This window comes from Schistocerca serialis, chromosome 1 (assembly GCF_023864345.2).
Source record: "Schistocerca serialis cubense isolate TAMUIC-IGC-003099 chromosome 1, iqSchSeri2.2, whole genome shotgun sequence".
In the NCBI taxonomy this organism is placed as follows: Eukaryota; Metazoa; Arthropoda; class Insecta; order Orthoptera; family Acrididae; genus Schistocerca; species Schistocerca serialis.
This window is the reverse complement of record NC_064638.1, coordinates 837,268,516-837,286,127: the sequence shown is the minus strand read 5'-3', so window position 1 is coordinate 837,286,127 and position 17,612 is coordinate 837,268,516. Positions and strand designations below refer to the sequence as shown.

At 37.2% G+C, this 17,612-nt stretch overlaps 1 protein-coding gene across 5 annotated transcripts in view; it reads right to left on the bottom strand.

Moving 5' to 3' along the window:
- The window catches only part of LOC126484960 (uncharacterized), a 354,976-nt gene that overhangs the window by 19,030 nt on the left and 318,334 nt on the right, over positions 1-17,612 (bottom strand). For all 5 annotated transcript variants that reach the window (XM_050108582.1, XM_050108565.1, XM_050108574.1 and 2 more), the window contains one exon: positions 13,549-13,815. In XM_050108582.1, the coding sequence (XP_049964539.1) occupies positions 13,549-13,815 (267 nt within the window). The remainder of the gene's footprint in view (positions 1-13,548; positions 13,816-17,612) is intronic.

The window sequence follows — 17,612 nt, the reverse complement described above, 5'->3', positions numbered from 1 at the left end:
TTGTTAATGTAACAGCCACACATTTACTTTCTTTATTAACTTAACCCCTTTTCAAAATTAATTTCCACCAGTTTCATTTGCATTTTTCCTTTCATTTAGATGTAACCCTTTCCTCCCTCTTTACCGACAGATTAACTTCGGTGACGATTGCTTTTCCCAAATTTCCATTAGGTACACACGGTTTAATTTTTCACTGTAATTAAGGTCGATAAGTGAGGGGGAGGTTACACGTGGCGACCTGGTGACAGGACAATCTTCGTATTTGAGGTTGTTTTGGACACGAATTTTGCATTGTGCAAATCTCGTAACAAAGTACTGGTTACGAACAGGTCGTTACGTCAGCGGGAATAAGTAGTGGGAGGAATCCTAATTAGATTTGAGATTTGGCATTTATATTGAAAATTATTAAAATGAGTGAAGGCAACAATTACCAAAATTTGGTAGACTTGGATAAGGAACAATCGGTCAAACAGTGGGAAACGCGCACTGCGGAACCCATTGTTCAGGGGCAGGCGGCTAGCATGAAAGACGCGACCGCAAAAATGCAACAAAGAGCAGAAATGGAATTCCAAACTTTAGAAAATGTTTCGGAATCGGAAGTGATAATCAAATCTGAACCCCTTGATGACGAATACGGAGGGACAATTAAAGAGGAAGCCGCTACGGAAGTAAAACGGGTAGTTTCCAGGAATTTAACTGATATATTGAATTTTTGATTAACGAAATCAAGAGTCAACCGGCAGAAATTAAAGCTCAGGCTGCCAAGCAAGAAGCTCAGTCTGAAAAAATTGAACGGAAGCTAGACAATCAGAACAAAGCTATTAATGTTGTTAACAACAATGTTGGAGTTGTTAACACAAAAGTTGATAAAATCAAAGAAGATATTGTTGTGATTAATACCGAAATTGGTAATCTTAAACAGGAAATGATAGGTGTTCAGGCAGAAGTTGCGAGCATAAATACTCGTTTTTATTCCGAAATTAGCAGAATCGAGAAAAGTGTAGAAGCAGTTGCTCCAATCATCGAGAATAAGGTGACGGAACAAATTCAATTAGTGAAAAAAGAGGATCAAAAGAAGGTGGAAACTTTAAAGGCTTTAGTATCCGAAGTAGATACCAAAGTGAGGAAGCAGGCTAATACCTGCGAAGAGAAAAAGAGGGAAGTGGAAACGCTTGCGACAACCACTTGCCAAGTAATTACGAGAGTTTCGGAATTAGAAAAGAAACTTGACGAAAAACAGAGCTATGTGCCAATCTGTGCACACAGTTTTGAATTGTTGATGAAAGAGGAGTGGTTCGAACCCTTGAAAAAAGGCGGTATACACACGATGGATTTCATTAAAAATTGTGAAAGAGTTTTACCCAGATCATGGACTAATGAGAGAAAAATTAATGCAGTTATTGACGTGTTGGCTGGTGATGCCAAGCGTTGGGGCTTAAACCTCAACATTACAAACCTGACTTTTGACGAGTTTAAAAATTTGTTCTGGCTGAATACTGGTCAGAGCAAAAACAACAAAGTGTCTGGCGCAAATTTGTAGTATCGAGGCCTTTCGATTCGAATTCGCATGGCTCAATGAAGGAGTTTTGTGAGGGCTGGATCCGCAAGTTGGAATATTTGCATGATCGCCGCATGGAATCCGAAATAGTCTGGGAACTCTACAAGAAGCTTCCAGATGATACAAAACGCTACATAGTAAGCAATTACAGGACAATCATTGATTTCCTGGAAAGAGTTGAGGACGAGGACAATTGGCACAATAATCGCGACGGTGGTAGAGGCCGTGGTAACAACAACGGGTACCACAGCAACTACAACAGTGATAACTTTGGGTATAATGCATACCGCAATCTTGGCAGCAATAACAATAGTGGTTCGAGCCATAATGACTATCGGTACAATGCAAATAATAACAGGAGTGACGGAAACCAGTATCATACTAGCGTGATACGGGCTTCGCAGAATACTAATAACGCCAGAGGGTGTGATCAGCCGCCTCAGCAGCATCTGGGGAGCGTATGTGCTGGGACGAGACAGAGAAACCATTAGCCGTGCCGGTGAGGGGCCGACCGAGCGTGGAGAAACTTTGGCGGCCCAATAACAGTAGAAAACCGAGGTGTCGTCGTTATGAAAATTCCGTATGGAATAATCAACAACAGGAGAGTGTGCCAGTGTTAGGAGAAAGGAGTGCACCCACAAGTAGTAGATCAGCTGTAGACACGGCACTAGAAAATACATTCACTGTCAGTGATAACAATTCAAGTAGTGTTCCGGAAATCGATTATAAAGTGGCAGCTGTAACACCCACAGCGGAACTGGAGATTGAGTTTAAGAATGATTCGCAAGTGTTGAGAGAAGATCAGATGTCGGATAACATGTCCGTCATCGAGCCAGGGGACGCAGAGAGGGATGAGGTCTGGTTAAGGCAGTTTGTTCGCTTATACGACGAACGAAGAGATTATAGGGGCCTGTACGGGAGAAGTGTTTATGGGGAGCGCGGGCTGGATTTGTCGCGTCTCGTCCCGCAGGACGATAGTGTTTGTGAAGTGATAGAAAGTTCTGGCCCTAACCAGCAGACTTTACCAGAAATAGTTGATGCCAATGGGGAGCATGAGCAAGATTCGTCGTGTTTCGTCCCGCAGGAGTTAGATGTTGAAGTAGTAACGGAAAGTTCACGCCCTGACCGGCAGACTTTACCGAAAGTTATAGTGGTAGAAGTGGCCGACCCATCCGACGCAAAACTCCAGTTTAAACATTGCGAAAGTATTAAGGAGAAAGATTACGAGAATTTTAGTGATAGCCGGACATGATTCGTAGAAAAGCGCGCAGATTACAGCGTGTATGAGGTTAGACCTGACGTTATACGGTCAGACGGTAGCAGTGTGGGTTGCGCAGATCCAGAGGAAGTAATTGCAGATACTACTGGGCACATTCCTCCAGGTAGATTGGCAGATGAGATCAATCTGACCAAAGAGGAATCAACGAAGGTGACAATTAGTGAATTGATAGCAAAGCAACACTCACTAGTTGACGAGTTACAGGAAAAGGTTTCGGTATTGGAGGCGGAGCTACAGACTAAGCCTCAGGACAAACGTGTTGAAATTAAAACTGTATGTGAACAGAGGCTGAAAAAGCCGCCAGATAAGCTGGATTTACGATCAAAGCTGGATGGTTTTTTCTGGAATGACGTGGATATAGACGAGGATTTACTGTGGGAAAATAAAGAAACAGTCAGGGACAAGTGTAGACAGATAGTAGTGTCTGTTAATATGCACGACCTACAACTAAACTTGTTGATTGGCACCAGTGCAGAATTGAGTGCTGTATCTGGAAAAATATTTGAGTTACTGAAAGACAGACCTGGTATCGTAATTATGCGAGTAACAGGAGTGAAAATTATCGGTGCTACTGGGAAGGCCAGTAAACCGGTCACAAAACAGATTTTTGTCAACTTCGAGATATGTGGGGCACAATGTGAACAAGAGTTTGTCGTTGTGCCAGACTTAACTACGGAAGTAATTATCGGGTTAGATTGGCTATTAAAGTACCGTGCAGTGATTAATTGCGAAAGCAAAACTTTGACATGTAAGTCACAAGATAAAACACTAGTAGTTAGTTTTGACGAGGCAGGAGACGGTGTGCATAGGCAATACCAGCCTATACAGATTGTTAACTGGCTGGATGCCATTGACACAGGCATGAATTTGAACTATTGTAACGTGAGGAATCTCGACATTGACAATAGTGTAGAAAGTGAATTGGAACGTATTGTAGACGGTGTGTCAAACGTAACACACGAACAAAGACGAGGCCTGTATGAAGTAATAATGAGGAATAAGAGTGTGTTTTCAGACAAACCGGGACTTGTGGAAGAGATAATGAAATTCCCTCCACGGATTGACACTAGTATTGGTGTGAAAAAAGATCGTTTGCGAGAAATAATGAAGCTAAAAGCCGACGCTCGCATACGTCATCACATCATGATGCTAAAGCGCGTTTTGCTAAGTTTGCAATCGGAGACTTAGTACTTGTAAAAACTCATGAGAAATCGAGCGAGATAGTCAATGAAATCTCTAAATTTAAGTTTGTTTATAATGGACCATATAAAGTCATTGGTATATCTCACACAAATGCTTATTGCTTAGATTATCCAAGCTCTGGAAAACTATTAAGTATACGGAACATTGTAGACCTGAAATTGTACCAACCAAGGATTGATTAATACCACAGGAATCGTAATTTGTACTTTATGTAAATATAGATTGTAATATTTAACGATTTGCTAGATTGCCATGCTTTTGCCTGACCAAGAGGACATTAAAGAAGTAATAAGTAATTAAATTGATTAAATGATTTCAGATTAACTGATTATTAATCAATTGAAAAATCCAAGCTGCTAGTTTAAGTTTTCGGCTGAGTCACAGTAGATTAAGGAATTTAAATATGATTTTGTAACTAGCTGTAAGATTTCATGAATGTGTGTTTTACTAGTCATTGCCGATGTACTTAGACGCTGTTTTAAGTTTCAGGCTAGTACATGCGTGTGATGATGGACAGTGTTGAGTTATCCACTGTGATAGAGTTAATGGACTCCTTGAGATTACTCGGGAGTGAGTTTTTCCGAAAGAATTCAGTGAAACTGACGTTCTGGAAATGCCGTTACAAGGGTGAGTGGGATCAACCATGCCGCACAGGCGAGCGCAACAGTACTGGCGAGGCAGAGCCACTGTCGGTTGTGCTGCTGTCGGCTCTTGTGCCGCTGTCGGCATTCTTTGTACTTGGGGGTACGGAAGGCGGAGTTGTTTTTCTTCCCGGACAGCTGATGTGAAAGAATTCTGCTGTCAATATTCATGTTTTTGTCGATCTGATGTATATTATTTTCTTGTTTAGCGTTAAGTGGACTCTCATGGCGAGGGTATTAATTATGAAAAGGTTATATAAAATGTGTATTCTCTGTAATTAATTATTAATTTGCGTATTTTGATATACCTGTTTTTTATGACCATGTACTCTGATTAATTTTGTAAATAGTATTCCATTTCTTGATACTGTTAGGAACTTTGATTTTTTTGATAGCTAAACCATTTTCTATGTTTTCTATGAATTTTAATATGTTGTCAACCTGTTTTCTTTTGTGTAAGATGACAGAGTGGAGTAAGATTAGGAGTGTCTACACTCAATTATTATGGTGTAAAAATCGGTTTATGGTTAATTAGCCTAATGCTAAATTTTCTTGCTGTTTTGAGCATATGCATTTCCGCTGTTTTTTTTTTTTTTCCTTTTTGGGACATTTTTTGAGTCTGTTTAGGTTACACGAACATCCTCGGACAATGTGAGGCACATGTAACGCCAGATATGCATATCCTCCTATTTCCATCTATTGCACTGCAAATTTTTCTCCTTATTTTGTTACCTGAAGATATAACATTTCTGTGTCTTTGTATATTGTAATTGTTTTACTATTTCTATTTATATGCATTTATGTCGATGTATAATTGGTTTGTTTTGTGAATATTATTTGTATTTATACGATGGGTCTTGCCTAGGGAAAACTGTGCTGTAGAACGAATACATCAATAGGTCGTGTGGAGAACCAAAGTGTTTAGGATCTTTGGTAGTGTTAACACTGTCGCGTGGAGCGCGGGCAGAAGAGAGTCTGGCTGGAGTAGTGCAGTGGAGCAGGTGTGTTGTGTGACGCTTCCGCGAGTTGCCGCGCTTTCGGGGTTTGGCAGCATGTAATTGCGCTCGACTTTCTATGTTAGTTTCTGACATGGTGTCGCGGACGGGAAGCGTTAGCTGGCACACATCAAGACCCCGTTTCAGCTGGAGACCGTGTCAAGAAGAAGGCGCACCAACATCCAGCTTCTGCAACAGCGACGGCCGACAATGAGTGACTGTCGCCACCTCCTCGATCGACGACTTCAAACCTTCAATCAACCAACAAGGAAGACTGGTAGCACGTAAAGTTTTAGAACTGTATGGCAGACCTCAGCTTTTCAAACTGTTAAATTTTTCTCACTAAATTACACCAACATAGCATGAACCTTTGTTGCTCATTGTCCCAATTGCATTACCAAGCAGGGTCCCTTCCTTTTCCGGAATGAACCCGAGCGTCGTTGAAATTCAAACGCCAGCTTTAAAGTAATATCATTCGATTTCACTGCTTTAATTTCGAAGTTCAGTTAAGGTATTCATAGCTGGCTACAATATTTAGATTACACAAGCACAAATTAAGAGTGTCATTTTTGTTACCGTATTTTAGTTTACCTGTGACTGCAGCTCAGCTTGGTACGTACTAAATTTTACTATTGTTAATTGTTCAGAATCATTTAACTCAAGTTCAAAGCTAATTCTCTTATTTCTAAATTGCGTAGATTCAAGTAGCTTTTGAAATGATTGTTGAGGTACCCAAGACTAACCATATTTTACTGAATTTCGATGTGCTTCAGAAACAAAGCTCACTAAATTAACTTTCAATTTTCCGGTTTTATTAATTCTTTTGCTAAATTAAGTCGGAGTGTAGCAAAATTTATTACTTCTGACAAACTTTCAGTTTTCACACTACATGTGTCAACCTTCAGTTGCCACACTTCTAGTGCTAATTATATGTGTAATAACCTTTCTTTTTCAGTTACTATAGTAATTGTCCATAGGACTGGCGACCATAATTTCCCCCAAATCTTAAATATCTAATTACCGCTAGCTAATTGTTAACGTAACGGCCGCACATTTACTTTCTTTATTAACTTTACCCCTTTTCAAAATTAATTTCCACCAGTTTCATTTGCATTTTTCCTTTCATTTAGATGTAACCCTTTCCTCCCTCTTTATCGACAGATTAACTTCGGTGACGATTGCTTTTCCCAATGGGGTTCCGCAAGGGTCGGTCTTGGGTCCTTTGTTGTTCTTAATGTATATTAATTACTTGCCATTCTATATTCATGAAGAGGCAAAGTTAGTCCTTTTTGCTGATGATACAAGTATAGTAATCACACCTGACAAACAAGAATTAACTGATGAAATTGTCAATAATGTCGTTCAGAAAATTACTAAGTGGTTCCTTGTAAACGGACTCTCACTGAATTTTGATAAGACACAGTACATACAGTTCCGTACAGTAAATGGTATGATGCCATTAATAAATATATACCTTAATCAGAAGCATATAGCTAAGGTAGAATATTCAAAATTTTTAGGTGTTTCCATTGATGAGAGATTAAATTGGAAGAAACACATTGGTAATCTGATGAAACGTTTGAGGTCAGCTACTTATGCAATAAGGGTCATTGCAAATTTTGGTGATAAACATCTTAGTAAATTAGCTTACTATGCCTATTTTCACTCATTGCTTGCATATGGCATCATATGTTGGGGTAATTCAGCACTGAGGAATAAAGTATTTATTGCACAAAAGCGTGTAATCAGATTAATAGCTGGAGTCCACCCAAGATCATCCTGCAGACATTTATTTAAGGATCCAAGGATATTCATAGTAGCTTCTCAGTATGTATACTCTCTTATGAAATTTGCTATTAGCAACCAAACCCAATTCAAAAGTAATAGCAGTGTGCATAACTACAATACTAGGGGAAAGGATGACCTTCACTATTCAAGATTAAATCTAACTTTGGCACAGAAAGGGGTGAATTATACTGCCACTAAAGTCTTTGTTCACTTACCAAATAGTATCAAAATTCTGACAGATAACCAAGTATTTAAGAAGATATTAAAAGAATTTCTGAATGACAACTCCTTCTACTCCATAGAGGACTTTTTAGATATAAATTAAGAAAAAAAGAAAAAAACCAAACAAAAAATATAAAAAATTAAAAAAAACGTTATATTAACTTAATTATGTTGTTAAATTAACTTAATTGTGTCATGTATTGGAAAATTTGACTCGTTCCACATCATTACGAAATATCGTATTCATGATCCATGGAACTAGTATTAATCTAATCTAATCTAGACTTAGAACGCAAAATGTTGGTGGACAATGATTTTATCGTACATATAGCAGGCGCAAATGACGTGGTGTTTAATGAAGCTGAGACCCGTGTCGAAGGCTTGTCCATGTTTCTAGAGCAAAACATATCTAAAAATACTGTTGTTGCTACCATTCCACATCGGCATGATTTAACATACCATTTGTGTGTTAACAAAGAGATCAGAAAAACAAATGCAAAGATTAAACTGCTTTGTTCAAGATATGAAAAATGTTTGATTTTGGATATAGGGACATTAGATAAATGGATGCATACTGAACATGTATTACATTTGAACTAAGAGGGGAAGCGATTTTTGTGTGAAAGATTAAATGAACTGATTACAGAAAATATCAAACTAAGTACCCTAATTTACGAAAACAGTTCATTCTCAACTGATTTGCCAACTCACTTAAATACTGTATCCGGTGCCAGCAACATACAGAGTGTTCAACACATCAGCCAGACAGAACCATTGGAATCTCCAGCAGCGACCATAAAAGTGGTGAAGCAGCCAAGAAGAAAGATAACTTCCAGGCTCCAGGAGGATTTTTGGTATCGTTCAATGCAGAGGAAGAGGATATAGCAGATGTTCCGAAGCTCAAACCAACAGTAGGCCAACATGTCCACAGTGAAAGTACCCTGATACCAAGTAAGCCTAATCGTAAAAATGGTGCAGATTTAAAAAAGACTAAACCACTCACAATTTTCTATCAGAACATTGGCCTAAGAGGACTTAAAAATTCACTAGACCAGCTACTAATAAACATAAATGATATTGAAAGAGAAAAGCAACCAGATATACTATGCTTCACTGAACATCATGTCACTTGTGGTATTCAGATGTTGTGCTTAGACAGATTCAGTTTATCATCTCAATATTGCAGATCCAACATGGAGAGGGGTGGAACAGTGATATATGTTAGAAATAATGTAGTATTTAGAACTCTTGATGTAAGCAAATTTTGTATTGAGCAGCACTTTGAAGTTTGTGGTATAGAACTGGCAACAAATAGTGTATCAATAGTCATATTATCAATTTATAGAGCACCTGCAGGGAATCTTGGAATCTTTCTCAAACAGATTGAAGCAATGTTATCAAAATTGTACAGAAAAAACATTTCAGTCATAATAGTAGGCGACTTTAATGTAAATTTCCTGAATGAAAGTTATGACAGAATGGAGCTGGAGCAACTAATGAGCTGTTACAATCTAATGGAAGTAGTTGAATTTCCACTAGGATAACTGACCACTCCAGTACTCTAATTGATAATGTGTTTGTTGATAAGTCTAGGCACAGTAGCTTGCCAGTCAGTCAAGTCCTAAATGGGCTGTCAGACATGATGCTATACCTCTGACAATCCCCCATTTAAATCTTAACAGAAAACCAAAAGCTATCTGGAAAAATGTGAGACCAATAAATAAAGAAACAATGGAGACATACAGGCAGAAGCTACAGTTAGTAGACTGGTCTGAAGTATTCAACTCAGCAGATGTCAACACAAAATTTAATGTATTTATTAATTTAACGTCAAATCTTTTTGAGGAAATCAAATAACAAAATGAAAACCATATGGAAATATGTTAAAAGCGAGACGGGGAGAAGCCTATCTGCCAAAGAAGTGATTAACTTAAGAACTGGGAGCCTTTTGGTAGATGCTCCCGAAATGGTGGCTAATATCTTTAACAATCATTTCCAAACAGTCACCAACCAAATGGGATGCCAGGGTTCTGTAAAGAAAGCTACAGAATATTTGCATAACACCTTAACTAACAAAATAGATGAGATGCATCTTCGAAAAACTACAGTGATAGAATTAGAAAAAATAAATATGTCTTTAAAATGTAAAAATTCTGCTGGAGTTGACAACATTTCCAGCAAGTTTCTGAAATACTGTTGTAAAGAAATAAGTACAGTCCTCTGCCATATTAGTAATATGTCATTGGAAGAAGGTGTTTTTCCCAACAGGCTAAAATATGGGCTTATACGACCAATTTATAAAAAGGGAGAAAAGACCGAGGCTACAAACTATCGAAAATTTCATTACTCTCAGTTTTCTCCAAGGTACTAGAAAAATTGATGCATAGCAGAATGGTTGAGCATCTTAGTAAGCATAACATCCTGAGCAGTAGCCAGTTTGGCTTTCGGAAAGGGGTATCAACTGTGGATGCAATACATGCCTTTGTTGACAATGTTATGGAAGCCATAAATAATAATATGATGATGCTTGGAATATTTTGTGACCTGTCAAAAGCTTTTGACAGTGTAAGTCACAATATTCTCTTGAGTAAAGCCAAGACCCTAGGAATGGGTGGAACCGTAGGCACGTGGTTTGAATCCTATGTGTGTGGTAGAAAGCAGAACGTAATCGTGGAAGGATTGTATGGTGGCCAGGTATCTTCAGAATGGGGCTCCATTACTGCAGGAGTACCTCAAGGCTCAGTATTGGGACCACTGCTCTTTCTAATATTCATAAATGACTTAGTGCTATGTACAGAATATGGGAAAATACTCATGTTTGCTGACGACACCACTTTATCAGTTAATAATCTCTCAGGGAATGTGTCAAATGAGGCTGCAAATAAAGCTTTTGCAGATTTGACAAACTGGTTTGAAACCAATTGCCTTACAGTCAACCTAAAAAAGACAAATTACATTCATTTCTCTTCTAACACAAATGTTACTAATGAAATGAACCTAAAAATGAGTGAGCACAAGATTTTGAAGGTTGAGTCTGCCAAATTCTTGGTCTGCATCTAGATAGCAAAATGAAGTGGCACCACCATATTCAAGATCTGTCCAAAAGGCTAAGCTCAGCAACGTTTGCCTTAAGAATAATTTCAGACACTAGGGAAATTATCACAATAAAAACTGCATATTTTGACTATTTTCAACAACTTATGGCCTATGGTATAATATTTTGGGGAAATCAGCCAACAGCAAAAAAAGTGTTCCATGCACAGAAGCCAGCAATAAGAATTATGTGTGAAGTACATCCTAGGCACTCGTGCAGGGATCTGTTTAGAGCTCTACAAATACTTACAACACCTGCCCAATATATTTTTTTCCGTGATATGCTTTGTTTCAAAAAATAGCAACTTATTCAAAATCAATAGCTCTTACCACAGTTATAACAACTGAAGAAAACTGGATATCCATTATGAGCTAAAAACGAGAATCATGGTCCAGAAGGGGGTTTTATACAGTGACACCAAGATTTTTAATGCCCTCCCACTGCACAAGAAAGAACTGTTTGGAAACATGCCAAAGTTTAAATAAATTCTGAAGCAATTCCTTTTAGATGAATCTTGTTACAGTATTGATGAATTTCTTAGCAAAAATGCATAGAATCTCTTGTTTGTGCTTAAACCTTACTGTGTGACCTCTACAATTGATTAATCATACTCTGTAAGTACAGTGTAACTTAATACAATACCCAAATTTATGTATGTCAATGCCTGTATAACGTAAGAAGAATACCCAAATTTATGTATGGCTGTATATTCTTTCAGATGTCCTGTATCTTAACTAATATGCAAGGGTATATTTTTTTACATCATAAAATCAAAAATGTTTTTGACTGAATACTTCACTCCTTTCTTTGCCTTATTATGGCTATGTGGAAGATGGTGATAGGTCATGTTGCCTTCTAATAACATATTTATGAATATTTGTGCTGGTGTTGAACTGTGAATAAGATCAATGTATCTGTGCACAAAACAATAATCTGTAAAAAACCTTGACTCGTTCTATATCCAGGGATATGTTCCCATATGGATCTATGGAACACAATATAAATATGGGGTTGGGGAAATTACCCACTTACTATATCCAAAAGTTCATCTAATGAGTAGAAGGAGTTGCCATTAAAAAATTCTTTTAATTTCCTTTTAAATGCTATATGGCTATCTGTCACACTTTTGATGCTATTAGGTAAGTGATCAAAGACTTTTGTGGCAGCATAATTTACCCCCTTCTGAGCCAAAGTTAGTTTGAACCTTGAGTAGTGAAGATCATCCTTTCTCCTAGTGTTGTAGCCATGTACACTGCTATTACTTTTGAATTCGTTTGGATTGTTAATAACAAATTTCATAAGTGAATAAATATATTGTGAGGCTACAGTGAAGATCTCTAGCTCTTTAATTGGAGAGCAGGGAGAGAGGAGAAGATTGAGGAGGAAGGGAAGAGGGAAGGGACAGAGAGAGAGGCTGTGGGAAGAGAGGGGGGAGCAGGAGTGAGAGATAGAGAGAAATTAAGATTGTGAAAAGAACGTACACACACACACAAACACACACACACACACACACACACACACACACACTACCAATACATAACACACTTATAAATTGTTCTACTGTATAGAAGCAAATGGCAACTGGGTACGGTGTCAGTTTCTCTCTGAAGTTATTTTTATCACCTATTAAATTTTTTACATCATAAAATCAAAAATGTTTTTGACTGAATACTTCACTCCTTTCTTTGCCTCATTATGGCTATGTGGAAGATGGGGACAGGTCATGTTGCCTTGTAGTAACATATTTATGAATATTTGTGCTGGTGTTGAACTGTGAATAATTGCTGTCTTGCAAATACAGAAAGGAATAAATTCATTTATAGGTTACAGTCAGCATACTCAACTTTTTAAAGAGCTGTCTGCAAGAAGTTCTAGTCCTTCTGTAAAGCAAATGAGTGTTACCGAGTGAAAGTTTTGTGGATTAATTTCAATGAACTTTCAATTTAGGTGTTTGAATTGTGCTCTCTTCCAGTCATTAGAAACAGTTCTCTACATGAAGTATAGAACAATTTTTTGTTAAAATTCCATATATACCCTAATAGGGGGTCGCTTGCTACACTCCGTACTATGGTGACACAACTCTTATTCATACAATGTCATGTCAGTAGAAGACCAATGTAGCCTCTGAAATCTAATAGACTGACAATAATATGTTGTTATATTGGAAACACGAAGTTATGTATTATAGGAAAGTCAAGGTGTGGGCATATCTACAGCCAATAAGGTTTGTTTGGAAAACAGTCAACAAATAATGTTACTAGTAGTTGGAACACATTTTAAATGTAGGCACTACATGAAAACTAAAATGACTTAAAGCACTTATTTCCATTTTCTATAGACAATAGATTGAAATATAAACATTATTTAGACATATTGGTAGGCATTTTGCCCACTTTCTGCATACCGCTATTTTAATCAGTTCTTACTTTCTTGTATTTTTTCAAAATCACACAGTTAATAAACCTGTTCATTGGGACTTTAATTTATTTATAACATTGCTTTTAATATGTGTCGCTTTCATGTTCTAATTTTATCTGTCAGCAGTGTCTGACACCAGTGCTGTACTGTTGCAAATTTCTTTGTGTTTGAAACTCTAACCATTCTTCTCCCCTCTATTTTCTGTTTAATTTTCTGTTTTATTCTGTCCAGTGTCTCCACAACTATGACAAAAAATGTAGACATGTATGACATATAATGGAGATTCATAGCAGCTTAATAAGTGAGCGACAGTGAAATACAGTTAATGTGATTTAACAAGTACCCCTTACCTACACATGTAGTATTATCAGGTGCCAACATATAGCCAGCATGACAACTGCATACATATCCTCCAGCTGTGTTATGGCAAAAATGTGAACAGCCACTTATGCCTCTACTGCATTCATCAACATCTTCACAACTTCGTTTTCCATCACTGGTTGTTATCTCCCATCCAGTGGGACATTCTGTTCTGCAGTGGTAAGATCCAACAGTGTTAACACAGCCAAGTTCACAGGGCTTTGCGTCAAGGTACTCTGCTTCACACTCATCAATGTCTGTAGATAAATAAGAATACTGTATTCATTATTTTGTGAGATGAAACACTCATATATTTGGATAAACTTACAAGTAACTGTTCTATATGCTGAAAACATTGGAGGTGAAACATCTAATACAGAATTACATTGTTGACGTGAGTAATAATACAGAAAAAATGACACGTTAAAATGTAGCAAGGTGGAACAATTCCATGGCCTGTAAGTCCATTTTTTAAATAATTATTTTTTTCTTTTTTCTTTTTTATACATAAAACATGTACTTTAACTGTATATGATCTCCAAATTCTTACATGAGCTGTAATTTTGAAAATTTTAGTCTTCAGTGTATAATTTATGGGCTGCCAGCAACAACAGTATGAATAGTTAGGTAGAAATATTTTACTTAGAGAAATATTCTAAATTTACAAATCTATAAAACAATGTGCACTTCAAAATTTGAACTTGCTGTTAATTATTTGTTTTTCTTTTGACATATTTTATTAAAAAGTCCTCAGGTTTCTCATTCACACAACAGTGTTTAATTTTTTCTGATAACTGTGTAATTCAAAACTTATCTGTGTTCAATAGTATCATAGTTCATAATGTTCCAATTTGAAATTTTAATGTTGTTGTATCGTAACTGTAAATTTTCTGATCCCAAAACTGTAGGCTTTTACAAAAAAATAATGTTAATTAATGAGATATTCAGATTGAAAATTTAACTTTCCAGGAAATTCTTTGGAGACTTTTGTAGGTCCAAGAGCACACCAAAACTTCCATGCCTTAAAATAGGACAATAAATTATACCAATTAAAGAATTTCTGTACAGCAGCTAATCAAGAGAGTTTTCTTGCCTAATGTGTTTAAGTATTCTGCTCTATTTTTTCCCTCTTTTTATTTTAATATCCAAAATGTTATAGCTTCGTATTTTATGATTTGTTATATCTGTCATATGAACATCTCTACATAGACATCCTACAGAATTCCCATCCCCCCAGTTCTGACCAAGGTTTTCACAAGATTTCCTCTGGTTGTAAGGCACATGCGAGAACTGAGAGTTCACTCCCAAATATTCCCAACAAGGACTCCCTTTTGCCCCACTGCCAGTTTGCCTGGTATTTTGGCTGAGAACTCAGAGTCAGTCTGCATCCAGCTGTCATTTAAACCTTTGTATGAGACTGTAGTCTGCATTTAACACATAAGGTTCCTAGTCAGTCACTGGCAGTCAGTGAGTATACTTAAATTGTGTGTCAGTAAATACCAAGTTAGTATCAAAAAGTTCATGGTGTCAATTTGCTTGTCAAGATATATAGTTACAAAGTCAAAGGTACATCATTCAGCTCCTTGTTTAGTCATGAATGGCAACTTACTAATTTCTATTAAGCTATTTAGATCCTACTAGGGCTGCTGACCTGTAATGTAACATTAAAGTTACTCACTGCACACTGATGTTAGCATATTTAAGAACAATAAATAGCACCTAGCAGCAGTAGCATCAAAAGATCTATGGGACCTACAAGGCATTAAAAATAAACTGGTAAGCTTACAGTGGGTTGGTAGCACTTAAAGTCCTTCTAATTTTTAAGAGGATGTAAATCAAAGGAGATCACAAAATTAAAAAGAGTATCTGGCCACTGTAAATTAAAAGAATTAGAAGCATGGATAATGATACTGGTGAACAGAATAATCTATTTTATTTAAAAAAGCAATATACACTGTTTATAGAAGATAATTCCTTGTCACAAGCAGTATATCTTATACATAAATTGATCAAAGAATGGGAAGTTTGGTTTAGTGATATGTGGCTGGCAAGCTGTGATGTAGTGGTAAGGGCAGGCAGGTAAGGGGAAGCAGTCCAGAGGTCCAAGATACCTCAGCAAGCTGAGCAAGGAAGTGGGTAGGTATCTAGTGAGCCAATAAGTACAAACCACCTGGATTTCTTCACAAGTAGCAAGGGGTAAAACTGAGTCATCGCATGGTTATAGATGCTATGCCGCAAAGCAAGATTGTAACTGTGCCAAAAACTGAAGCTTCGTATATGCAATGATGTATAATAAGGCAATGAAGCCACAATAAAGAGACAAGTTCAATAAAAGTAATACAATATTTGTACAACAAATATTGTGAAACCTATTGATGGGTATGTGTAAAAATGTTTATAACAAAAGTAACAAATAACACAAACATATTAAATACGCATATTATACACCACTGAATAGACATTGAAATCACTATAAAATGAGCAGATCTGATATACTGATAAAAAGACCCACAATTTGTGGCAAATGTAATGTATATTTATGTATCTACATGTATGTATGTCGTATAAACCTTTGTGTGAGACTGTAGTCTGCATTTAACATGTAAGGTTCCAAGTCAGTCAGTGGTGATCAGTGAGTATATTTAAATTATCTGTCAGTAAATACCACTTACCACAATACCACTTTACTAAGTGGCAAAACAAAGAGTTCTTTACAGGGACACAATAATGTTAGGCTCTACTTTGGGATCAGTTAGTGGGACACATTCTGAGACATCAAGAGATACCAATTTAGTACTGTAGGGAATCATGGGTGGTAAAAATTGTAGAGGGGGACCAAGAGATGAATGCTGTACGCAGATTCAGAAGGATGTAAGTTGCAGTAATTACTCAGAAATGAAGAGGGTTGCACAGGATAGAATAGCATGGAGATGTGCATCAAACCAGTCTTTGAACTGAAGACCACAGCTATAACAACAAGAAAATGGTGATCAGGCACAAAGATATCCTGTTGACCAATGTAGTACGTCATGTGACAGAGTTGAGGAAGGAGCAAGTAGGTTTGGGAGTCTTTTCCTCTTCGTAACAGTTAGTGTAAGCTTGATAAAGTATTGTGCAACCAGTGAGTCATCCATGCGTTAAGTGATCGCATGGTGCAATTGGATTGGGCTTAACAATTTTCAGGGCATCAGTTTGCTACTTTGGACATATGTAAACACTGAATGCCAGAACAGACATTTGTTGTGGAAGTCTGTTTTAAAGAAACGGTTATTGCAAATAGACTTTATTGAACTGATTAAATGTTCAGAATTTTTACAGATTATCAATGCTGTCCACTGCACAATGCTTTTGGGTTACATTAGTCATTGCCTGCATACACTCTGCTTCTTTTGCTAGGTAAGTTATACCAAATTTCTGTTTACCCTCCGTGTAATACTAGTCTGTGTATGGCTTCATTATTTTCTTGTGCTAAATGATGCTGAGAATGAATCTTAATGCTGTTGGGTAGATGTGTTAAATTAGTAGATGTAAGCATGTTTCATAGGTCATGTTTTACTGTCCACAGTCTTCACATGAACAAAAAGGGAAGATCCACCTATTAAATCAACAAATTAGCCCTCAGCCTCACACACCAGCCAAAGACCTAGGCCAGAACAAAAGTATTAATATGCCAATTACTTTAGACTTTTTTTTTTTTTTTTTTTTTTTTTTTTAGCGCCGAGGAGGTCTGTACAGCTCAGTATTGTAGCGTGTAGGATACAAGCCCAAAAACTGATGCACTTTAATGTTCAGTACCTCAGAAATAAACAAGACCTTTTACAAGTTCTTGTGTCTGAACATGCCCCCCCCCCCCCCCCCCCCTCCTCAATGTCATTGTGATTATGGAACATGGTCGCAAAGCTGAGGAATTAAAATTTTGTAAAAATTAATGGGTCATGCTGTAGCTAACAGCTACTGTAGGCAGCAACATAAAGGCAGTGGGGATGGCTATTTTCGTTCAAGACACACTGATTAATATGAAAATGTCTTTCCTGGATAAACACCGCAGTGAAAT